At 46.9% G+C, this 25,842-nt stretch overlaps 1 protein-coding gene across 1 annotated transcript; it reads right to left on the minus strand.

The window, feature by feature from the left end:
* Nucleotides 1-168: 168 nt before the first annotated feature.
* Nucleotides 169-19,148, minus strand: LOC100092268 (zinc finger protein OZF-like). Its single transcript, XM_029056489.2, is given in 8 exon segments — nt 169-866; nt 868-927; nt 929-2,199; nt 11,086-11,178; nt 15,429-15,555; nt 15,887-15,978; nt 18,593-18,664; nt 19,007-19,148. Coding segments are annotated over 6 exon segments (1,650 nt in total). The 5' UTR covers nt 15,920-15,978; nt 18,593-18,664; nt 19,007-19,148; the 3' UTR covers nt 169-800.
* Between the last annotated feature and the right edge of the window lie 6,694 nt (nt 19,149-25,842).

Raw genomic sequence — 25,842 nt, forward strand, 5'->3', positions numbered from 1 at the left:
CAATATAATAGAGTCGGTCGACGTGTTCCCTGCTCTAGGGGGCTGAGCAGACCACTGGCCTCGACTAGTTATAATTTTTCTAGTTATAATTTATATATAATATATTTTGTAATATGAATATAACTAGTTATAATTTTCTTTAAGCACAAAAAAAAATTGAGCAGGGAATGAAAATTGTCCACATTCATTATGTTTATTGTTGTTTTTTGATTTTTTTTAAAAAAAACAGGAATGATCTACTATTGAATAAGCCGTGAATTCCGGTTCTGTAACTTTTCTGTGGTGGAAAAGTTTGGCCCATTGCCTAGAGAATCCCCAAGTCGACTGATACTGATCTGGAGAAAAACCTTTCAAATCAACTCTAGTAACTACGTCATTAATGACTGAAGAGCAGGCCAGAAGCACTAGAGGAGGTTTGAGGAATGGAAAGTGCCGTACTTCTCCTACTTGGCTCTGAGGTTCAACTGGCTCTTTGGTTTAGAGTAGCTCTTTCCTTGCTCAGAGAAAGCAGACATTATCCATACAGCTGACAGGAGCATCACACATGCCCGAATAGTGCTAATTATACATGGGACTTTAATTCTGTTAGCATACTTTTCCAACTCGGAGACATAGGTAGAAAAGCCTGAGCTTGGATCTATTTGCACTGGTTTCCTCTTCATTGTAAGTCAGCATTTATTAAAGATGTCTCCACATAAATTTTATCTGTTAAGCTGCTTTCTGGCATTAATTCCCTTATTTATATAACTTTTCCACACTCATTAGATTTGCCTCATATCTCTCCAGATCAAATCAATCCTCTAATACTTAATGATGGTGAAAGGGAGATTCCTGAAGCCCTTTTGACATTCACATTTGTAAGGTTTTTTCTCCAGCATGAATCTTTAGTGTTGGGTAATTCCTGTGAGCTTTCTTACATTTACTTACGCTTGTATGATTTTTCTCTGGTATGAATTCTGTGATGTTTAATAAGGGTTGAGTGATGACTGAAGGCTTTCCCACATTCATTACATTTGAAGGGTTTTTCTCCAGTATGGATTCTCTGGTGTTTAATAAGGGCTGAGTGTTGACTGAAAGCCTTTTCACATTCATTACATTTGTAAGGCTTCTCTCCAGTATGAATTCTCTGATGCCCGATAAGGGCGGAATGGTGGCTGAAGGCTTTTCCACACTCGTTACATTTGTAGGGTTTTTCTCCAGTGTGAATTCTTAGATGTCCAACGAGGGCATAGTTATGACTGAAAGCTTTTCCACATTCACTACATTTGTAAGGCTTTTCTCCGGTATGAATTCTCAGATGCCCAATAAGAGCTGAATGTTGACTGAAGGCTTTTGCACATTCATTACATTTGTAAGGTTTCTCTCCGGTATGAATTCTCTGATGCCTAAATAAACTTGAATATCGACTGAAAGCTTTTTCACATTCACTGCACTTATAGGGTGTTTCTCCAGTATGAATTCTTTGATGATTAATAAGGGTCGAGTGATGACTAAAGGCTTTCCCGCAGTCATTACACTGGTAGGGTTTCTCTCCAGTATGAACTACCTGATGATTAAAAAAATTTGAATACTGACTGAAGGCTTTCCCACATTCATTACACTGGTAGGGTTTTTCTCCAGTATGGATTCGCTGATGTTTAATAAGGGTCGAGTAGTGACTGAAGGCTTTCCCACAATCATTACACTTATAGGGTTTTTCGCCAGTGTGGATTCTCTGATGTTCAATAAGGGCTGAATTTTGACTGAAGGCTTTTCCACATTCCTTACATTTATACGGTTTCTCTCTAATACGTATGTTATCGTGTGTAATAAGGGCCGTTTGGTTACCCGGTGTCTTCTCACATTCACTGTAATTGTTGACTCTTGCTCCGGGATGGAATCTCTGCTGTTCAGTATGGCATGAATTACATTCAAAAGCTTTTCTGCATTCGTTTGACCTCTTTGCTGTGGGGACTTTCTTCTGGACTTCCACATTTCTGAAAGCACTATCCTGGTTAGGAAATTTCTTCAGTTTTTCCACAGTGGGTTTCTTCCTTTGTTTTTCTACTCTATCTTCATTTTCATAGATTCTTTCGTGCACGGAAGTCACAAGAATACTCTGGAGAAGACATCCCAGGAATGCCTTTTGTAAATCTCCTTCTTCAGATCTGTTCTGCTTTGGGGGAATTGATTTTGTCATTTCAGTTCCAGTTGTAAAATCTAGAATAAAAAGAAAATTCAAATATCACCAATTTCCATCAGTGGTATCTATTGAGCGCTTACTGTGTACAGTAAGCACTTGGAAGAGTACAATATACACAGTACAATATACAATATATAGAGTACAATATAACAGAGTTTCAGAAGAGTTGGGAAGCTTCAAGAGAAATTAAAGGCAATCCCTGTCCTCAAGGAGCTTACAATCTAATGTGGGAGAGAAACAAAATTATAAATGGTTGGGAGCAGAGGGAAGGAACATTTTTATCCAGTAACTGGCAGAGTGTGGAATATATAGTGAAATCCATCTACCACTATGAGCGTGTAGGAGGGTGGCATATACAGGCACTCTGGGAGGCTATTGGGATGACAAAAACTGGAAGTGGTGGAAAACTAATTAGAGACTGCTTGCTGGAAGAGGTGAGATTTCCAGACAGCTTGGGAGAGCTAAGAGTTGGAAATGGAGTTATGAATGAGGCAAAGGAAGCATATTACTTTCAGAGAAGCAAAGAGCACCAACTGGGTGAGGAGTGGGAGAAGAGTGCAGATACGTAAAAAGGACCAAGTCGATGGTGGGCCTTAAAACTGAACCTTGGGACTTTCTGGGTGTAATGTGGCAGAAAACGGGGGAGGTTTTTGAGGAGTGAAGAGATAGGTGTCAAAGAACATCGCAGAAAGATGATCCAGCCAGCAGAATGAAGTGTGAACTGAAAATGGAGCAGACTGGAGGTAGAGAGATAGAGTAAAAAAAAGGCTGACATAGCCAAATCTGGTGCTGCTTAGTTGTAGCAGCTTGGGTGAGGAGGAAAGGGTAGATTCGAGAACTGTTGTGTAGAAAGACTGGGTAGAATTAAGTAGTAGATGGAATGTGAGTGGAAATACAGTGAGCACTGAGCATAATGTCAAGGGTATGGGCTGCTGGGAAAGGAGAGGGGTGCTGTTTTTGACCGTGACAGGAATATAACGAGGAGTGGGTTTAAGAAGGGAGATGATTAGACTGTAAGCCCGTCAAACGGCAGGGACTGTCTCTATCTGTTGCTGACTTGTTCATCCCAAGTGCTTAGTACAGTGCTCTGCACATAGTAAGCACTCAATAAATACTATTGAATGAATGAATTCAGGTTTGAATAGCTCTTTGGTTCACTCAGGTTCAATTTAGCCAGGGGAAGGAGCCCCAGAGGTCAGAGGAATGGGAGTGAAAGTCAGGGTAGATGTCAGGACTGATGGGGTAGATTTGAGAGTCATCCAAAAAGAGATGGTAGGTGAAACCATGACAGTGGATGGGCTCCCTGAACGTGTGAGTGTAATGTGAAAAGAGAAAGGGATCTAGCTGAACCTCCCGGGAGGGCCACCCACAGTTACGGGAGATGAGGTGCTGAAAAGGAAGCACGAGAAACCGAAGAGGAGTTGTCAGAGGGAGAGGGGGAGGAGAACAAGGTGTAAGAAATGTGTCAGTGATTCCGAGGTCAAAAAAGTCTTTATAGGAATAGGCGTGGTCAACAGTGTTGAAGCGAAAATACCAAGGAGGAAAAGGACAAAAAACACACCGGATGTGGGTCAAAGAAAGCACTGGAGATTATTGTATGATCTCAGCGGAGTAAAGGGGATGAAAACCAGACTGCAGAGAATCAAGAAGAGAGCAGGGGAGAGGAAGCAAAGGCAGTGTGTCTTGAGAAGCAGCACGGCTTAGTGGAAAGATGCCGGGCTTGAGAGTCAGAGGTTGTGGGTTCTAATCCCGGCTCCACCGCTTGTCAGCTGTGTGACTTTGGGCAAGTAATAATAATGATAATATTGGTATTTGTTAAGCGCTTACTATGTGCAGAGCACTGTTCTAAGTGCTGGGGGAGATACAGGGTCATGAGGTTGTCCCACGTGAGGCTCACAGTCTTCATCCCCATTTTCCAGATGAGGTAACTGAGTCACTTCACTTCTCTGGGCCTCAGTTACCTCATCTGTAAAATGGGGATGAAGACTGTGAGCCCCACGTGGGACAACCTGATGACCCTGATTTACCCTAGCGCTTAGAACAGTGCTTGGCACAAATATCACAATTATTATTATTCTTATACAACCCATTCAAAGAATCTGGGCCAGAATGGGAGCACGGAGATAAGGCAATAGCTGAGGGTGAGGACACAGCAAAGGTGGTACACAGCCAGATTCTTCAGTGGCTCCTCGGATGTCTTTTTGGGGGACCCCTCCTAACACACTAGCTTGTCTATCAGGGGAAAGATTAGAGGGTATCTGTAGAAGAAAATCCCTGCTAACACTTTATATTCCTAGCAACTAGTTTTATAATAATAATTATAATAGCAGTAACAGTAATTGTTAAGCACTTACTGTGCTTCAAGGTGGAAGATGGTCAATCTTTCTGCTACTGCAATAAACTTCCCTGAGAACTTCCCTGAGAACATCTTCAACTGTTCACTGGCCGATGGTTTCTTCCCCACTGCTTTTAAACATGCCCATCTCTCTCCTATCCTAAAAAAACCCTCCCTTGACCCCACAGCTCCCTCCACTTATCGCTCCATCTCCCTTCTACCATTCATCTCCAAAATCCTATTAACAAATTGTCTATACTCTCTGACTCAAATTCCTCTCCTCCAACTCTTTCCTTAACCCCCTCCAAACTGGCTTCTGCCCCCTTCACTCCACATAAACTGCCCTCCTAAAGTTTGACAGTGAGCTTGAGCTCCTTCTTGCGGTTGCCTCTACTCCACCCTGATCCTCCTCGACTTCTCAGCTGCCTTTGACACTGTTGATCATCCCCTTCTCCTGGAAACAGTACTGAAGCTTGGCTTCGCTGACACTGTCCTCTCCTGGTTCTCCTCCCATCTCTCATTCTCAATCTCTTTCACGGGATCCTCCTCTACTTCCCACCCCCTAACTGTGGGGGGTCCCTCAAGGGTCAGTTCTGTGTCCCCTTCCATCAACACCCACTCTCTCGGAGAACTCATTTGGCCCCATGGCTTCAACTACCACCTCTATGCGGATGATACCCAAAACTACATCTCCTCCCCTGATCTCTCTCCCTCTCTCCAGGGTCGCATCTCCTCCTGCCTTCGAGACATCTCTACTTAGATGTCCTCCCGTCACCTCAAACTTAACAAGTCCTTAACAGAGCTCCTTAACTTCCCACCCAAACCCTGTCCTTCCCTTGACTTTCCCATCATTGTAGATGGCCCCACCATCCTTTCAGTCTCACAGGCCTGTAACCTAGGCACTATCCTTGACTTCTTTCTGTCGTTCAACCCACATATTCAACCTATCACTAAATCCCGTCAGTCCTGTCAGTCCCACCTTCATAGCGGGTTATCATAGCTAAAACCCGCCCTTTCTTCATCCAAACTACCACATTTAACACAATCGCTCATCCTATCCCACCTGGATTACTGCATCAGACTCCTAACTGACCTCCTAACCTCCTCTCTCTCCCCATTCCCCACATCATTTTTCTACAGAAATGTTCAGAACAGGTCACCCTGCTCCTCAAAAAACCCCAGTGGTTGCCCGGCCACCTCCGCATGAAACCCAAACTCTTCACCACTGGTTTTAAGCACGCCACCACCTTGCTCCCGCCTACCTCACCTTGCTTCTCTCCTTCTCAACCCAGCCTGCACGCTTCGCACCTCTAGTGCTAACCTTCTCACTGCACCTCAATTTCACCTATCTCACTGCTGACCTCTAGCCTACGTCCCGCCTCTGGCCTGAAGCTCCCTCCCTCCTCAAGTCCCACAATTACTCTTCCCCGCTTCAAAGCCTTACTGAAGGCCCATTTCCTCCAAAAGCCTTCCCAGGCTAAGCCTCATCTTTCCTTATCTCCCACTCCCTTCTGCATCACCCTGGCCTGCTCCCTGTGGTCTTCCCCCCTCCCAGCCCACAGCACTTATGTACATATCTGTAATTTATTTATTTATACTGCTGTCCCTCCCCTTCTAGACTGTAATCTCGTTGTAAGCAGGGAATGTGTCTGTTTGTTGTATTGTGCTCTCCCAAGTGCTTAGTACAGTGCTCTGCAAATAGTAAGCGCTCAATAACTACTGAGTTGGTAGACTCAATCCCTGCCCACAGGACACTTACAGCCTTGATGGGGAGAGCAACTAAAATAAATTACAAATAAGGGAAATAGAGTATAAAGATATGCTGTGGATATGCTGAGAGCTGTAGGGGGGGAGAGGGGGGAGGGGCGTTTTAAACTAATTTAAACTTTCCATTTTTGGAAAAGGGCCTTTATTACTCTGATGATCAGCTTGCCCCTTCCTGATCTGATCTCCCACTGCAGCCCAGCCCATACATTTTGCTCCTCTAAAAACCAGCTGTACCCCAATCTCCGTCTTTCTCACCACCAAGCCCTTTCCCACGTCCTCCCTCTGGACTGGAACTCCCTTTCCATCCATATATGCCAGACCACTACTCTCCCTATCTTCCAAACCTTAAAGTTACATCTCCTCCAAGAGGCCTTCTCTGATTAAGCCCTCTTTTCCCTGACTCCTTCTCTCTTCTGTGTTATCTATGTCCTTGGATCTGCAACCTCTGGGCAGTTGGTATTCACCCTACCTTCAGCTCCACAGCACTTATGTATAATACCTGCAATTTATTTAATGTCTGTCTTCCCCTCTAGACTCTACACTTGTTGGGGGAGGGAAATGTGCCTACCAACTCTCTTGTATTGTGCTCTCCCCAGTGCTTAGTACAATGTTCTGCACACGATAAGTACTCAGTAAATGCCAGTGACTGATGGATGATCATTTACTTTGCCAAATACCAATTTTTTACAAAAAGATCCTAGAAAAGCCCTACCCGAGTAGTTGGCAAATAGGAAATTAGACTGAAAAGGAATTTGAAGAGCTACATGCCAGGGACTCTAAAGTTCTCTATAAATAATTTTTCATATATAATGAAAAGTAGGAAGCAAGTTAGTAGATTACAGGGACTGTCTGAAAAGTCAACAAAAGGGAGATAGCCAAGTTCTTGATCTTTGTTGAGGAAGATGTGAGGAGGTTCTGAAACCCAAATTGTTTATAGAGCAGGCCAATGAGGGGATTACTGTGCAGAGGCAGCCCAAATACCTGGGGAGCATCAAAGGTTCATCCATTCATTCAACTCTATTTACTGAGCGCTTACTGTGTGCAGAGCACTGTACTAAGCACTTGGCAGAGTACAGTAAAACAAAAAAGACACATTCCATGCCCACAGTGAGCTTACAGTCTGGGGGGGGGAGACAAACATCAATACAAATTACAGATATTAATCATAACTTTAACTCAACAGCCCTTCCAAGTTTTTTATAGGATTCAATGATTAGAACATTGGTGGTACCACAGATCTAAAGAGAAAAAGAGAAAAAAACAGAGAAGAGCAACCCAGTTGATCCAAGGGATTAAAACAATTTCTATATGAGGAAATGGAATGACAGGCTGAAAAAGAACATGATTGCAAGGTCCCCGCTCCTCACGATTTTGTAGACTTCAAATATGAAATTGTTCTTCACCAAATCCCACAACACTAAAAAAAGGTGGGTGCTCACCGAAGCCTAAGCAATGGTAGATTCAAAACCTATTCAACACGTGCACTAAAATGTAACCCTATAGCAGGAATGTGGTGGTAAAGACTTCCTACAAGACCCAATGAAGACAGTGTTTCTTTGGGCATCATGAACGGTAGAAGGAGGAACATGGTACATGATGGAGCTGTGAATTGGCCAAAATGGGATGAGACTGTTTCAAGTAAGACCACATTGTGGTTGTGTATCAGAGACATGAGATCAATAATTCATTGATACTGTATATGTAACTAATCTGCAACAGTTTGAAATTCACTGTAATCCAACTTACTGGAAAAGGTGAATTTGAAGCAGTTACAAATCAGTTCCCTGTAGAACGCAAAAATAATTTATGTGTTTCAGGATATAGAAATGCAAAGTAATCATGAAAAACAAGTTAAAGACTTTGTTTTCCACACCCTCTTCGATTTCACCTGGAGTGGCAGAGCCTGACTTTATACACTTTGCCATTAATTTTACACTATAATTAGCTTGAATTATCTACTCCCAATTTCTTCCTTACAACTGAAATAATAGTTTACATCATGCTATTTTGTGATAACGTGGGGTTTTGTAAGAATGCAAATACCAATCAAAGGCATTTACTGAGGGCTCACTGTGTGCAGAGCTCTGTATTATATGCCTGGGAGAGTACAATAGAGTTGGTAGCCACAATCCCTACCCACAGGGTGCTTGCGCTCTAAATAATTACGTTAGTGCAGGGATGACTCCATATAGTTGGTACTGTGCACATGAAATTCCCAGCCACAGAAAGTTGTGCAGGCAGGAAATATCAATAAGGTTCAGAGTTCAGCTGTCTGCCTGGAGAAGAATATAAATAACCATCTCCTCAGTTAGACCAACCATCCATCTCGGAGGCTATCGGTCACTGACAGCGGCCGCAGCATGCACAGAAATACAAGGTGATGGTTCCACACGACATTCAAGCCAGTGGTTAGGGATGGGAGTTACAACACCCTAACTTTCCTCTCCAAAGTCCAGTTATTTCCCTCTAAAAAACCCCACTTATATGCTATTTTCCTTTCCCAAAGGGCAGGAATGGCAAGAGGAGAGTCCCCGGAGCTCTGAAGCCCAGCTTCAGGGATTGGTGGCTCAAGTCCAGTGAAATGACTGAGCTGCTTCTCAACTCTGCTTTGCTCACTTAAGGGCTACACTGTCAGCAAGAACTTCTGTTCAGAATGAAAGGCTTTTGAAAGGGAGCAGGGTCTGGTTTTTCCACAATTAATTTTCAAGTCCTTCTTGCAAGGAGTCCTTGGGACCTTGTGGAAGGAGAAAAGCAGGCTGAAAGGGTGGCCCAATGCTGGCTGTTAAGCAGAAGCAAGCGAGAAATTTCAGGGTCTCTGGATTCTGCTTTTTGGATTGAAATGTATTATTGTGAATGGATTGACCGTCCCAGAGAATGCCAAATATTCTGGGAAGGTAAGAGGTGTTGTAGCTGTACCTCGTTCGAAAATCGAACACATTTCTTTCCTAGTGCTGCCTCAGAGGGTTGTTGCCACGGAGACCGCGGAATTTAAGAATCCGCAAGAAAAGCCACTAATCGGGGCTTGACTTCTGTGGTAGATACCAGGACTTTTGATTGCCCACAGGCCCTGCCATTGAAATCTGAGTCCTTGAACCGATTCTCTACTCCTTCCTGCCTGACCTCTGAATTTCAGGCGAGGGCCGGAAAGGAGGCCGAGGCCCAGGAGAGCCTCCGGCTTCTGGGGCAATTCCCTCGCACTCAATCCCGTCTGTACCACTCAATCCCAGATCCTCCCTGCCAAGTTCTACCTTCTTCCTGCCTCTCTCAACATCAATTAGGCCTCAGTGCAGAGCACTGAACTGAACGTTGGGGAAATAACTGGAATCTACTTTTTCCTAATGTAGACTGAACAGCCTGTCATAGCCTCATAGAAATAGCACTGGGAGACGGAGTAGGATTTTAAAGCATTGGTTGATTTTCCCACATAACATCCCTGTTCTCCCTTCTATTTAGACTGTGAGCCCCTTGTGGGACAGAGACCGAGTTCAACCTGATTAACCTGTAGCAACTCCACCGCTTAGAAGAGTGCTTAACCGACACCATAATAATGTTAATTTACTAATTTTTCCATATTTTAGGAACTTTTCCATTCATGTACTTAGCTATCAACCAGCTGTGTCTCTGTTTCTTCTATCTGCTCACACTTGGAGTTCCGGAAAAGTGGCCCAAGAGCCAGCAGACCTCTAGGGGCAGGGGAACTGTCCAGGGAGACTGGGAGCTTAACTCTTCATCTGTAAAATGGGGATTAAGACCGTGAGCCTCACGTGGGACAACCTGATTACCCTGAATCCACCCCAGCGCTTAGAACAGTGCTCTGCACATAGTAAGTGCCTAAATACCAACATTATTATTATTATTCATTCAATCGTATTTATTGAGTGCTTACTGTGTGCAGAACACCGTACAAGCACTTGGAAAGTACAATTCGGAAACAAAAAGAGACAATCCCTGCCTACAACGGGCTCACAGTCTGGAAGGTAGGGGGGACAGGCATCAAAACGAGTAAATAGGCATCGATAGCATCAATATAAAGAGAATTAGAGAGATATACACGTCACTAATATAAACAGAAATATATATATGCACATATATATACAAGTGCTGTGGTGGGGAGGGGAACAGAACAAAGGGAGTGGGTCGGGGCGATGGGAAGGAAAGGGGAGCAGAGGAAAGGGGGGCTGAGTCTGGGAAGGCCTCCTGGAGGAGATGAGCCTTCAGTAGGGCTTTGAAGGGGGGCAGTGTGTTTGTTTGGCAGATTTGAGGAGGGAGGGTATTCCAGGCCAGAGGTAGGATGTGAGCCAGGGGTCGAACGAGGCACAGTGAGAAGGTTAGCACCAGAGGAGCGGAGTGTGTAGGCTGGGATGTAAAAGCAGAGAAGGGAGGTGAGGTAAGAAGGGGCAAAGTGATGGAGAGGAGGCCGGGGGAAGGGTTAGGGTTCGCTCTCACTACCCTGAATGGTGGCAGGTAGAAGAAACCGAGGCACAGAGGTTAATAGCCAGAAGGCATGAAAATTAATCTGGGAATATTTCCAGAGGAGGTGGAATTTCAAGAGGCTTTGAATATGGGGAGAGGTGTTGTCTGGTACAGTTGAAGGCGGAGGGGTTCCAGGCAGAGGGAACAGGGTGAACAATGGGTCAGAGGTGGGACAATCTCAAGCAAGGGACAGAAAGGTTTACTTGGGAGTTACGGAGAGTGTGGACTGGGGAACAGTGAGTGAAGAGAGCAGAGAAGTAAGTGGACGAGATCTGGCAGAAAGCCTTAAAGTCCTAATCATCAGGTGTTTCTGTCCACACTCACTCACCTGTGCAGGGATCTCTTTCCTCAACAGATCCCAGCAGATCCAGACTCCCTTCCTTCAGCTGGTATATAACGTCGGGTTTGGGAACTGGAAATCCTGGAAAGAAATTGTTCATGATGGTTTGGGCTGCTCACAGGTTCCTCAGAGCGCAATCCCGACTCCTGTGTCTGAAGTGGCTGATGGGAAGGGTCAAGAGCTGCCCACAGAAAATGGATTAGGACGCCCATGGATCCCTTGCATGATCAAAAATGGATTCCCCAGCCCATTTCCTCAGCCTGGCACAAAGTCAACAGTCGTCAAAGATAATGCATGATACGAATTCTCCAAGGATCTCAGAGAGGGAAGTAGAAGGGTCAGAGAGGGAATGAGGGGGTTGGTGAGAACCCAGCCTGGAGGTCTCAGCTGATGTTCTCCCTCCTTCTTAGACTGTGAGCCCAATGTGGGAAGGGACTGTGTCCAACCTGATTAATCTGTATCTACCCCAGGTTTAAAACAGTGTTGGACACATAGTAAGCGCTTCACAAATACCATAAAAAAAAATATAGCAATCGGAATTCTCCTCTGGTCCCAAAGGGATCAATCTCACTGCTTTTCCTCCCTTCCTTGGTAGCACCAACCCAATACGCTGGCGGAGGATGTGGTCCTGGAACCTGAAACTATCTTGAAGGTGGCACTTCGCAAGTCTCAGAGCTAATGAAAGATGGAAGAAAATGTAATTAATATTGTAGGGCTTGATTTTGACTGTTTCCTGTTCTGCTAATAGTAATGAGAAAAACAAAAATTTTGCACAGTACCATCCTGATTCTCCTCCTTCCTAGCTTCATTAGCTAACTCCTCCTCCGACTGCAATCCCCAAGGCTCTGAACTCGGACTCTTCTCGGTTTATAACCACTCACTCAGGAAGCTCAATCAATCAATGGTATTTATTAAGCACTTACTGTGTGCAGAACACTATAGTAAATGCTTGGAAGAGTACATTACAAAAGCATTGGTTCCAAGCTCACAGCAAATTTACAGTCTACAGCTCATCCATTCACACGGCTTCAACCACGGCTTCCACCTAAATCTCTCTAGCCCCGACCTCTTATCTAGCTTCCAAGTCCTGCACCTCCTCCTACATCCAGGAGATGTGAAATAATAACAACAATTGTTACTATATTTCAAGCACTGTTCTAAATGCTGGAATAGATACAAATTAATCAGGTCAGACACAGTCCCTGTCCTACAAGGGGCTCACAGCCTAAGCAGAAGAAAGAACAGGTGTCTAATCCCTATTTTACAGATGAAGAAATTGAGGCACCGAGAAGTGAAGTGACTTGCACAAAGTCACCTAGCCAGCAAATGACAGAAGGGAGATCAAGATTAGAACCTAGGTTCTGTGCTCTTTCCACCAGGCCATCAATCAATCCGTGGTATTTATTAAGCACAGCACTGTAGTAAGCGTTTGGGAGAGTACAATATAACAGACCCATTCCCTGCCCACAGTGAGTTTACAGCTTTATATCTACATTTGGATGCCCAGTTGGCAATTCATATTCGGTCGATACCACCACCATCCTCCCCGTCCCAGAGCCCTATAACCTTGGTGGCATTCTCAACCCTTCGCTGTCATTCAATTTGCTCATCCAGTCGGCTGCTAAATTTGTCTACATGATATTTCTTAGATCCGCCCCTTCCTCTCCAGCCAAACTACCATCATTCTAGTCTTAGCCTCCTTACTGGCCTCCAAGTCTTTCCCCTCTCCAGCTTGTACTCCAACCTACTCACTCTATCCCTTGCTCACGTCCTCCCTCTGGCCTGGAACACCCTCCCCGTTCCCAACAAACCTCTGGGCAGGGACTATGTGTCTACCAACTCTGTTATATTGAATTCTCCCAAGAGCTTAGTAAAGTGCTCTGTACACAGTAAGCACTCAATAAATACAACTGACTGACTGAGATCTGCCTCAGGAAACCTTCCCTTACTAATCTCTTATTTCCCCTCCCTATTTCCCCTTCAGCATCATCTACGCACGTGGGCCTATAATGACCCTTTAGCATTTTGATTCTCACGGCTCCCCTGGCCCCGTATCATTTACACCGAGATCCTTACACTCTGCCATTTCTCCTACCTGTAATTTATTTTCATGCCTGTGTCCCCCACTAGATTGTAAAGCATCTTGAGGGTAGGGATTGTGTCCACCAACTCTCTTGTACTGTACTCTCCCAAGGATTTATTGCAGTTCCCTGCACCACTGCTCTTCCTGAAGCGTCATTAGGCCCACTCTTTTCATCTCTTCAAAACTCTACACTGGCTCCTTGTGTCTACAGAAACTCCTCCCGGTTGGTTTCAAGGCTCTTCACCAACTCGCCCCACCTTACCCATCTGCTCTTTTTTCCCTGCTATTCCCCAACTCACTGGCTTCATTCCCCGCAGGCCAACCTCCTAGCTGAACCGTGCTCTCAGTTCTCCCCCTTACCTCCTTCCCCAGAGCAGAAGGACCGCAGGTCTCCCCACATTCAAAACCTCCTCCAACCGGCTTCTACTTATAAGTTAAAGCTCGTCACCCCTTTTGGAATATAAACTGCTTACGGGCAGGGAACGGGTCACTTATTGGTTCTGTACTTTCCAAGCAGTTGGTACGCTGCACCACACCAAATGGATGCTCAATTTTACCACTGCTCTTACTTCCACTACGGCTACTGACCCAGGACAAAATGGTCTGTGCACCGACCACAGGAGTGCCCCAAGATTGGAAGACTAAATGGAGTAAAGGAGTTGAACATGCCTACGTAACTCTCTGAGCTTAAGGTTGGATGCCAAGTAGCCCTCTGGGTGCATATATATATATACCTTTGGAATTATGTTAGTCTGCTCCTAATTAATAAAAAATGAAGTTTGAAATAGAGAAGCCCAAGGAATGCTCAGGAAGCTAACTGGTCACAGAATAAAAAAGGACACCTGATTCCCACATGACTGCAAAACTTGCTTACATTTTAATTAATGTGCTGGTTGTAGTTTAATGAAAAAAATACAGAAAGTTACAGACTCATGGTCTGTGTTTCTTTCACTGGATTACTTCCATTAACGAGCCGGATCCAGACCAAGGCAAAAACCAAAGACCGCTGCATCCAACAGAAATTCCGTAGCCCCAGTTTGAAGGCACTCAATCAGCTCTCCTCCTCCCTTACTCCTCTGCTCTACTACAACCCAGCCCATACATTTTGCTCCTCTAATGCCAACCTGCTCACTGTTCCCTGAGCTCGTCTCTCTCTTCTTCCCATTCTGCAACCTATTATTTCCTCTTGTCTCAGACATTCTACCTTGGCACTCTCACTCAAGTTCAGTATATCAAAACTAAAATTATTTTTTAAAAATGGCATTTATTAAGCCCTTACTATGTGCCAGGCACTGTATCAGCTCTTCATCTTAGAGAAGCAGCACGGCTTAGTGGATAAAAGCACTAGACTGGGAGTAAGAAGGATCTGGGTTCTTGGGAGTCAGTGCTCATGGGTTCGAATCCCAGATCCGCCACTTGTGAGCTGGGTGACTGTGGGCAAGTTACTTCACTTCTCTGTGCCTGCGTTACCTCATCTGTAAAATGGGGATCTACTGTGAGCCTCACGTGGGACAACTTGATTCCCCTATATCTCCCCCAGCGCTTAGAACAGTGATCGGCACATAGTAAGTGCTTAACAAATACCAACATTATTATTATTATTATTATTATTAATCCCGACTCTGCCACTTTTCGGCTGTGTGACCTCGGGCAAGTCACTTAACTTCTCTGTGCCCAGTTACCTCATCTGTAAAACGGGGAGGATTAATATGGTGAGTTCTATGTTGGACACTGACATCTCTCCCAGCGCTCAGAACAGTGCTTGACATAGAGTAGGCACTTAACAGATGCCATTATTATCTCTGTCTCAAATCTTCACCTCCCCCTGTTTCCCATCAGAGCTGACACCACCACCCTCTCTGCCTTTGAAGGCATCAACTTTGGCATTATTTTGACTACGGTCTCTTTCAACTCTCACACTCGGTCTGTTATTAAATCCTGTTGCTTCTTTTTCCCCTCCACCTTCTCCGGATCCATTCCTTTCTCTCCTTGCAAAACGGCCACCGCGCCGATTTATGTGCTTGTCGTAACCAGGCCTGTCTCCTTTAGAGAAGAGAAACTAGAGGCAGGGAAACCACCGAGGAGGCTGATAGAGATCCTCTCTCTAAAATCTTGTTCTTCACACATCTCCCCACTCCTCAAAAACAAATTATTTTGAATGCCTTTGCCACCCTCACGTAACTTGCTTCAGTTGGACAGCTGCAACAGATGAAATGAAATCCCCGAACGAAGGCGGTCGAGGACTTACCCAGGGAGGCGAGGTTCCCATAATTCTCCAGCATCACATCCCGGAACAAGTTGCGCTGAGCCGAGTCCAGATGCTCCCACTCCTCCCAGGTGAAGCTCACGGCCACATCTTCGAATGTCACCAATCCCTGAAACGCCATGAGCCCCACTGGGTTCCCGGTCTCCCAAGGCCCAGCTCACCCCTGGGACCTGCAGTGAGGGGGAGAGCTGGCTGCACGGGGGCCGGGAGCAGAAGGATGGAATAAGGCAACGTCGGGAACACCGAGGGTAAGGAGGACAGGGATGGTGGGTGGTGGAGTGAAGCAGCATCCAAGGGACCGCGGAGCCAAGGAGAATTGGGCCAGTTCCAGAGAGAGGAGAGGGGAGGTGTGTCTCCCAAAGGAGGTCCAGACTGAGGGATGACCACTAACGGGCAGAAGGAATAAGAGCTCGTGAAGGACCAAGGGAACAACAACTCACCTGAGGCCTAGCTTTCTCAGGGGCAGCTGCCATTGCCCTATCTCCTGGATTCCCGCCTTGGGGAAACGTAGGGCCCCGGGGAGCAGGAACAGCTGAAGGAGGGAGGGGAAAAGAGCTATCAATGAGATCAATGGTCACCTGCTGAAACCCCCACTCCCGGAACCGGGCTTCCTCTTCTCTTCAGGATGTATTCTCAGCAGATAACCTAGTGGAGAGAGTCTAGAGTTCAGGAAAAACAGGGAACCACAGATGCAGGGAAGTCAGGACTAGGGAGAGATATCTAAGGGAGCAACGGCAACCACTGGAAGCAACAAACCCTCAGGTGGGTGAAAGCACCGTGAGAAAAGTAAAGGGCCCAGGATCAAGGTAAGGGCTTCGTCCACAGTTAAAGGACAAAGTAAGAAGCGGCAAAGAAGATACAAAGAAAACAGCCAGAGAGGCATAAGCAGAACTAGGAAAGAACAGGATCTCAGAGGGTTAGTCTAGAGAGAATACAAAAGGAGGGAAGAATAGTCAGCAGTGCCCAAGGAGGGCAAGACTAGAGAGGTGCGACTATGGGATTTGGTTAACCATTCACCAGTGACCTTAGGGTGAGTTTTGTGGACAAGGGAGGATTTAAACCAGACTATGGGACATCACTCAAGGGTTTGCATGGAGAGCCAGTGGAAGAAATGCATCTCCTTAAGCCACCCTCCAAACGTGGCCCCTCCCCACCTGCCCTGCACCAGCGGCACCAGGAAAGATTGATACCCAGCAGCAAATTTCAGAGTGTCTGAAACGTTGTGATTATATGAGTTCAACATTCATAAATCCTAAGGAGTTAGAAACTCCGCTCCTTGAATCCCAGTATCTTACTGCTCTTGTATTTATCATTTCCTTTGTTTTTACATTGCTTTTGTAATTTTATCCTTCCCGCTGTGTCTGTCAGCGACCCCCCCGACCTTACTCTTAGACAAGACCTGTGGCCCAATAAGGGACTCCCAATCTGATTCTCAGCCACGCATTTTTCCCAACACTTAGTGCAGTGTGTTGTACCCAGTAGGGAGTTAATAAATATAACTACTTTTATACGTACAGGATGAGGGCACTGGGCTACCAGTTACGATAATAAAAATTTCCTGAGCCCTTGCCAACTGTTCACTCACGAATCTACCCAATGTGCGGCAGTAGCTGAAAGCTAAAAAATGTTTTGCTCTGATTGATTCATTCAATCGTATTTATTGAGCGCTTACTGTGTGCAGAGCACTGTACTAAGCACTTGGACAGTACAACACAGCAATAGAGACTTCAAAACAAACAGGCATCAATATAAATAAATAGAATTATAGATCTATACCTATATACATATGTGCTGTGGGGCGAGGAGAAGGGGTGAAGAGCAAAGGGAGCGAGTCAAGGTGATGCTGAAGAGAGGGGGAGCTGAGAGAAAGGGGCTTAGTCTGGGAAGACCTCTTGGAGGAGGTGCACTTTCAGCAGGGGGGTAAGGGGGAAGTGATTGTTTGGAAAATTTGAGGAGGGCATTCCAGGCCAGTGGAAGGCGTGGGCCAGGGATCGGCGGCAAGACGGGAGACGGAGGCACAGTGAGGAGGTTAGCGGCAGAGGAGCAGAGTGTGCGGTCTGGGATATGGAAGGAGAGAAGGGAGGTGAGGGAAGAATGGACAAGGTGACGGAGAACTTTAAAGCCGATAGCGAGGAGCCAATAATGCTTTGTCAGGAAGATTATGAGTAATGAAACCAAAATAAACCAAAGGAAAGTTTGCCATTAAAACCTACCCCTTATACAGTCCCACCTGATGTACCTGGTGTAGTACTCATTGTCTCCATCTTAGGATGGAGGAAATCGACCCGGAGGTCACTGATCCGGGGTACGGAGCAGCTTCTGTACAAAAATTCATACTTTTCTCAAGAGTAGGAGAGGACCGTAGACCACAGATGAAGACAGGAGGCTACTGAAAGAGGGTAACTGCACTTCGATCTGCTCCGGTTTTCACCCCTCTCTCAGCCTCATAACCATCCTTTATTTACGTTAGCGTCTGTCTCCCCCCGCTGAGACGGTAAGTTCATTGTGGACAGGGACTCTGTTGTACCGTACCCTTCCAAACGCTTAGTCCAGTGCTCTGCACAGAGTAAGTGCTCGACAAATACAACTGATTCAATTGATTAATGAGTGAGGATGAGTGACCTGAACAGCCCCGAGGCTTGTAGTTATTTTGGTGAGCAGAACGCCCCTCGGGGACAGTTGGTCCCCAAAGACTGCGGTGTCGAGTACCATCTCGGACTTCCCAGAGGGGGAGCGGCACCTCGGGCTGAAGCGTTCCAAGTTCTGCCTCTTCTGGCGAGTCACTGTATCGAGAAGAAGGGGGAAGTGGCTCTTGTACGGCTCCCAAAATAACTTCTTGTCCGGGCAGGCAGGGCGGAACCGGCAGACAAACATCACAGTAGAAGTAGGTCGAGGTGGTGAAAAGACGTTCTCTGGAGATCAGATTTCAGACCTCAGGTGAGATCATGTCCCACGCCCGCCCCCGCCCCCGACAAAGGACAGCAGGAGGGAAAGCCACAGACTTGCTCGCTCGCTAAAGGAATGGGCAGCTGAAGCAGAGGGGGATGCCGGGGGAAACTGGAGACAGAGGTCAGGCACTGGTTCCCCAATGCCCCATCCATGCCCAGTACTCTGGCCCTTCACTTTCCCTTCTCCCACCCCCTCACCTGATTGCTTTCTCTTATTTCCCAGTGACACTGGCCCGTGGGCGAGTCTCTGATGCGGAGAATCTCGGGGCACTGGAGAGAAATCCAAAGGCAAAAAGGGGGAATCTAGGATATCCTGAGTCCACGCACCATAGGGTAACTCTGTGCTGTGCAGAGGGGGGATGCCCCAGGGTCCGAGTCTGTCCCGGCAGACTGGATGTGCTGCAGAAAAGAGAGTGTCCGCTGATCCCACTAGCGGCAGGGGCCCAGCTGGCCAGAGTGGGTGCAGAATTGTACATTCCAGGCGTTTAGTACAGTGCTCTGCCCATAGTAAGCGCTCAATAAATATTATTGAATGAATGATTGAGCCCCACCATACCTCCCACCACCTCCCGCGAGCTGGCCCTCTCTCACCGACCGGTCAGGTCCACGCACCTCTCTTTCTGTAGTCCTCCACCAGGGTCACCACCTCCTCTGCACTCGCTGGCTGCTGGAGCCGCCCCAGGTCTGGACCCCTCTGGGCAGGACGGTCAGGAACGGCCCCGACACCGGCAGGTCCAGGGATCTGCTTCAGGCTCAGCTACTGACGGCAGAGGGACGGGAGTAGGCTCAGAGCCTCGCAAGACACTTTCTGGTAGTGGAAATGGCAGAATTCATGGGAGATCTCGCTGTTTCCATGTTGGCCAGATCTGGTTCTCTGGGCCCAGTCCTCTTCTGCTTTAAAAATGCCACCTGTGTCCCGGAACCCTGGGCCCGGAGCACCGGAGCCACCAGCCACCTCGATCCTGTAGTCATTTACCACGATTCCCGGACAGGGTCACTTCACTTTCACCTGTGCAGTTCAATTTTTCTCTCCAAGGACTTTGAAAGGATGCACCACGGGAATCTCCAAGCACTTAGGACTGAGAGAAGGTAGTGTCCCATCAGAAATCACAGACCCAGACAAGGAGCGTTCATCCATTCCCCAACAAGAGGCAATTTCTGAACGGAAAGCAGATGCGGCTACAGGAAGAAAAATAACTCATTACACATTGGGCAAGCCACTTAACTTTTCTGTGCTTCAGTTACCTCATCTGTAAAAATAGGGATTAAGACTTTGAGCTCCACGTGGGACAACCTGATTACCTTGACTCTACCCCAGCGCTTAGTACAGTGATTGGTGCATAGTAAGTGCTTAAATACCATAATTATCATCATCATCCTCCCCCTGCCCACAAGGAGTTTACATTCTAACGGGGTGACAACCACTATTAGTGTTGACAGTGAGGTAAATACTTTGGAGTGGGCATCTATATTCATGAATGTTAAGGGTGTGGGGGGAGGTAAATAAGATTGGAAGTGCTAGAGAAGGCAGAAGAGGTGATATGGCACAGAGGGCTTCGAAATTTATCAGGTATTTGAATGTGGGGAGAACTGTGGCCTGAATGATGTGGCGAGGGAGGACATTTCAAGCCGGAGTTTAGCATGAGCACGGAAATAGATGCGGGAGAGTTGAGAGCTAGGTACTGCCGGACGGTCGGCTCAAGAGAGCAAAGACAGCGGGTTGGGAAATAGTGGATGAAGATGGTCGGATAGGGACAGAGAGTAGAGAAGCTGACTGCGAGAAGCTTTCTGTGACACGAAGAAGCTAGAGAAGCCAGTGGAGGGCTTTGCGGAGAGGGAAAATGTGGGCCAATCAATGCTTCAGAAAGAAGATCCATGCAGCAGCACGTTGGAGAGGGCAGGAAGTCCGGCACTGAGACAAAAGCAATAATAGTCTAACTAAGGCTAGACCAGAGCTTGGACCAGGGTGTTAACAGTTTAAAGGGAGAGGACCAGAGGGATCTGGGAGACATGCAGGAAGAAATAGCAGGATTTCGTAGCAATAAAAGAAATGAGGGGTAATTCAGAATGTCCCGGTGGAAGAGAAATTGGAGAAGTCAAGAATAGCGGGTGCTGGATCAAGGCCCTAAACAAAGGGGGAAAGTGAGAGCAGGGATCGTGTCAACCAACTGTATTGTACCCTCCCCAGCCCTTAATATAGTCCTCTGCAAAAGTAAACACTCAAATACCATCGGCCATCAAGTATTTCTCTTCTCGGCTCGGAGAAGCAGAGCTGGGGGCCTAGGCCAGGACACGGTACCCCCCAGTGAAGCATATTCAGATCCATATTCACGTCCAGGTTTCCCTCTCCTTTCCTATCCCAGGGCTGCCCGGACTGTGCGGCCCACCCCAATCCAACAGCCAGGCCTCCCACAAATCAGATGGCAGAGATGAAGGCGCAGATAGCAGGGAGATGGTAGCAGGGGGCCGAACCCCAAGTCGTACCGTGGCACAGTGGCTAGAGTATGGGCCTGGGAGTCAGAAGGTCATGGGTTCTAATCCCGGCTCCACAACTTGTCTGCTGGGTGACCTTGGGCAGCTCACTTCACTTCTCTGGGCCTCAGTTACCTCATCTGTAAAATGGGGATTGAGACTGTGAGCCTCACGTGGGACAGGAACTGTGACCCACCCGATTTCCTCGTATTCACTCCAGTGCTTAGTACAGTGCCTGTGACACAGTAAGCACTCAACAAATGCTATAATTATTATTATTAACCCAACAGCCACCTCTATCACTTACGTATCGATTTTTTCTATCCTCAGCCCATCAATCAATCGATGGCATTTATCGAGCGCTTACTGTTTGCAGAGCACTGGAGCAAAACTTGGGAGAGGACAATACGACAAAGTCCGTGGGCACATCCCTGCCCACAATGAACTTACAGTCTAGAGGGAGAGCCAGATATTAATATAAATAAAATATATCATTGTAAAATGTGTCCCCTGAGTGCTGTGGGTTGAGGATGTAGCAAATACCAAAAGCCCCAAGGTCACAGACCCAAGATCACAGACACAGAAGGGAGAGGGAGTCGGGGAAAAGAGGGCTTAATCAGGGAAGGCCTCTGGGAGAGGTGAGTGATGGTCTGGTAGATACGGAGGGGAGAAAGCGAGAAAAGAGTCAGTAGCAAAGTGGACGAGATCGAGGCACATGAGCAAACTGGTCCTAGAGAAGCAAAATGTGTGGGCTGGGCTGTAGAAGATGGGTGAGGTAGGTTAGAGGGATAGTAAAGAGTTTCTGTTTGATGTGAACAGGGATGAGGAGAGGTTCTTGAGGAGTGAAGAGACATGGAGGAAGCTTTTTTTCCAGGAAAAAGTATCTGGGCAGCAGAGTGAAGTGCAGGCTGGACTGGGGAGAGACGGGAGGCAGGGAGGAGTGAAAGGGGCTGATGCAGTAATCAAGGTGGGATAGGATACATGATTGGATAGTAGCCGTAGCGTAGAAGCAGTTTGGATGAAGAGGAAAGGGCAGATTTTAGCTAGGATTCGGTGACAGTGAAAACGGGGGTTGAATGATAGAGATGACTCAAGGACAACATCAAGGTTACTGGCTTATGACATAGGGAGGACGGTGGTACTGTCTACAGTAATGGGAAAGACAGGAGAAAGACAGAGTACAGTGAAAGGATAAAGAGTTCTGTTTTGGTCATATTCTGTTTGAGGAATAGGCGGGACATCCACGTAGAGATGTCCGGAAAGCAGGAGGAAATGCAAGGCTGCAGGGAAGGAACGTGGGCAGGGCTGGAGATATAGATTTGGGGATCAGCCGCAAAGAGATGGTAGTTGAAGCCACGGGAGCAGATGAGTTCTCCAAGGGAGTGGGTGTAGATGGAGAATATTAGGGGACCCAGAACTGAACCTGGAAGGTCCCCCACTGTCAGAGGGTAGGAGGCAGAGGAGGAGCCCGCAAAAGAGACGGAGAAGGAGAAGTCAGACAGAAAGGAGATGAGCGAGAGAGAGAGAGTGTTAGTGAAGCTGAGGTTAGGTAATGTTTCAAGGGGAAGAGAGTGGTTTACGGTGTCAAAGGCGGCTGAGAGATCAAGAAGGATTACGTATATATTCAGTTTCTTCCTTCTGCTTCCGGTGTTGGAAATGTTTTTATGTCTACCTCCAAGCGTGGAAGGTAGGAGGCAGAAAACAGAAGAATGAGACGCACTGTCTACCCACAAGGAACTTATATTCTATAGACTCGGCACAGGTGTTCAATAAACACTTCGGCTACTTCGACTATTATTGTATCTAGCTCCCAAACACCTTCCTGAGTCGAGTCTACCTGGTCCCCGTCCTTTCCAGGGATCCCTCCCAGGAGAACCGGCTCACTTACCAATGGAAGGATCAAAGGGGGGTGGCAAAATGACAGCGCTACTCCTGCAAGAACCTATAAGAAAGTCAACATAACGGACTGTTATTCTGCAGTGGCGGCTAACACTTCAACCAAGGAACGTTGTTAGTTTTCCCTTTACCTGTGCATTTCTCCACCACCCACCCCTGCCTCGTGTAGTCACGCTGATTTTCCCTGTTGGGTTCTGGTCATTCAAATGTCTATCCTTTTTTCCTTCTCTCCCATCCCTTTTTGATTGTAAGCTTGTTGTGGGCATGAAATACATTTGTTATACCGTACTATTGTATATATTGTACTAAGCGCTTAGTACAGTGCTCTGCACACAGTAAGCACTCAATAAATAGAAAACTGACTGACTGAATCACTGACCCATTCACGAATGAGAAGCCGCATGACCTACCGGAGAGGGCCGTGGTCCTGAGTTCTAATCACGACTCTGCAAATTGCTTGCAGCATGACCTCAGGCAAGTCATAACTTCTCTGTGCCTCAATTTCTTCCTGTCGGTCCCTTCACATGGCCAAAATCCGTCCTTTCCTCTCCAACCAAACTGTTACCAGGTTAAGACGATCACTCATCCTATTCCGCCTAGATTACTGCATCAGCCTCCTTGCTGACCTCCCAACCTCCAGCCTCTCCCCACTCCCATCCATACTTCATTCTGCTGCTGGATCATCTTTCTACAGAAACGTTCAGGACACGTCACCTCCCTCCTCAAAAGTCTCTAGTGGGTGTCTATCCACCTCCGTATCAAATAAAAACTCCTCACCATTGGCTTTAAAGCTCTCCATCACCTCGTCCCCTCCTACCTCACCTCCCTTCTCTCCTTCTATAACCCAGCCCGCATACTTTGCTCCTCTAGTGCTAACCTTCTCTCTGTGTCTCGATCTCTCCAGTCTCACTGCCAACCTCTGGCCCACGTCCTACCTCTGGCCTGGAATGCCCTCCTTCCTCACATCTGCCAATTACTCTCTCCCTTTTCAAAGTCTTACCTCTCCTCTGAGAGGCCTTCCCAGACTAAGCCCGACTCTTCCTCAAATCCCACTCCCTTCTGTGTCCCCTGACTTGCTTCTTTGCTCTCCCCCACCCTCTTCCCAGCCCCACAGCACTTACGGATTCATCTGAAATTTCATTTATTTGTACTGATGTTCTTATCCCCCACTCAGACTGTGAGCTCATTGTGGGCAGGGACTGTCACTTACTGTTGCGTTGCATTTTCCCAAGGGCTTAGAGCAGCAGCATGGCTTAGTGGAAAGAGCACGGGCTTGGGAGTCAGAGGTTGCGGGTTCTAATCCCACCTCTGCCACTGGGAGTCAGGATTTGGATTTTAGTCGCAGTTTGGCCACTGGCCTGCTGTCTAACCTTTGGAAGATCACTCAGTTCCTCCTCACTTGCTTCCTCATCTGTACAATGGCGATAATAATAATGTTGGTATTTAAGCACTTACTATGTGCAGAGCACTTTTCTAAGCGCTGGGGTAGATACAGGGTAATCAGGTTGTCCCAAGTGGGGCTCACAGTCTTAATCCTCATTTTACAGATGAGGTAACTGAGGCACAGAGAAGTTAAGTGACTTGCCCACAGTCACACAGCTGACAAGTGGCAGAGCCGGAATTCGAACCCATGATCTCTGACTCCCAAGCCCATGCTCTTTCCACTGAGCCACGCTAAAAATTCCTGCTTCTCTCTACCTCACAAGGATCCTGTGAGGATAAAATGCAATAAATACTGTGAAGCATTTGGAAAACAAAGTGTTCCACAAAGTCAAGATGCAAGACGTTCTATCACCTATCAGGCAAGTTTTAATATTTCAAAATTAGGAAAATTGGACAACTGACCTCACCTACAAGATAGAGAAAAGAATGAAGCTAGTATTTCAGTTTTTCCTCAACATTTTTCAAAACCTTGGTGTGTGTGTCCCTAGGGTGTTCTGTAAGAAAAAAAAGAGAAACAGAACAGCGTGGGAGGTAGGGGGAGGAGAAAGGTTGAAGATAAAAGCCACGGAAGCAGCCTGGCCTAGTGGCCTGAGAGGCAAAAAAGAATCTGGGTTCTGACCCCAGCTCTGCCACTTGTCTGTTGTGTGACCTTGGGCAAGTCACTTAACTGCTCTGTGCCACAGTTACCTCAATTATTAAATGGAGATTAAGACTGTATGCCCCATGTGGGACAGGGATTCTGTCCAACCTGCTTAACTTGCCATCTATCCCAGTGCTTAGAACAGGACTTGACACATGGTAAGCACTCAACAGATACCATTATGATTATAACTGAGAAACAATCACAAAAGAATAGGAAAACCTCAAACTTTACAGGTCCAAAACAGCTTCCCACCCAAACCCTGTCCTCTTTCTGTCTTCCCCATCACTGTAGACGGCACCACCATCCTTCCTGTCTCACAAACCTTCTAACCTTGGCGTTATTCTTGACTCTTCTCTGCCATTCAACCCACATATTCAATCCGTCACCAAATCCTGTCGGTCCCACCGTCACAAACATCACTAAAACCCGCCCTTCCCTCTCCATCCAAACTGCTACGGCGTTAATACAATTATTCATCCTATCCCGCCTGGATTACTGCATCAGCCTCCCTGTTGACCTCCCAGCCTCCTGTCCATATGTCACTCTGCTGCCCGGATCATTTGTCTACAGAAACATTCTGGACACGTCACCGCACTCCTCAAAAAGTTCCAGTGGCTGCCCATTCACTTCCGCACCAAACAAAAGCTCCTCTCCATTGGCTTTAAAGCTCTCCACCACCTTGCCCCCTCCTACCTCACCTCACTTCTCTCCTACAAGCCAGCCCGCACACTTCACTCCTCTGGTCCTAACCTTCTCACTGTGCCTCTATCTTGCCTGCCTCGCTGCCAAGCCCCGACCCACATCCTGCCTCTGTCCTGGCACATCCTCCCTTCTCTAATCCACCAGACACTTATTCTCTCCCCCTTCCAAGCCTTACTGAAGACTCATCATCTCCAAGAGGCCTTCCCAGACTAAATCCCACTTTTCCCCATCTCCCACTGCCTTCTGCATCACCCTGACTCGCTTCCTTTGCTCTTTCTCCCGCTCAGCCCCA

This window comes from Ornithorhynchus anatinus, chromosome 2, assembly GCF_004115215.2.
Source record: "Ornithorhynchus anatinus isolate Pmale09 chromosome 2, mOrnAna1.pri.v4, whole genome shotgun sequence".
NCBI classification, from domain to species: Eukaryota; Metazoa; Chordata; class Mammalia; order Monotremata; family Ornithorhynchidae; genus Ornithorhynchus; species Ornithorhynchus anatinus.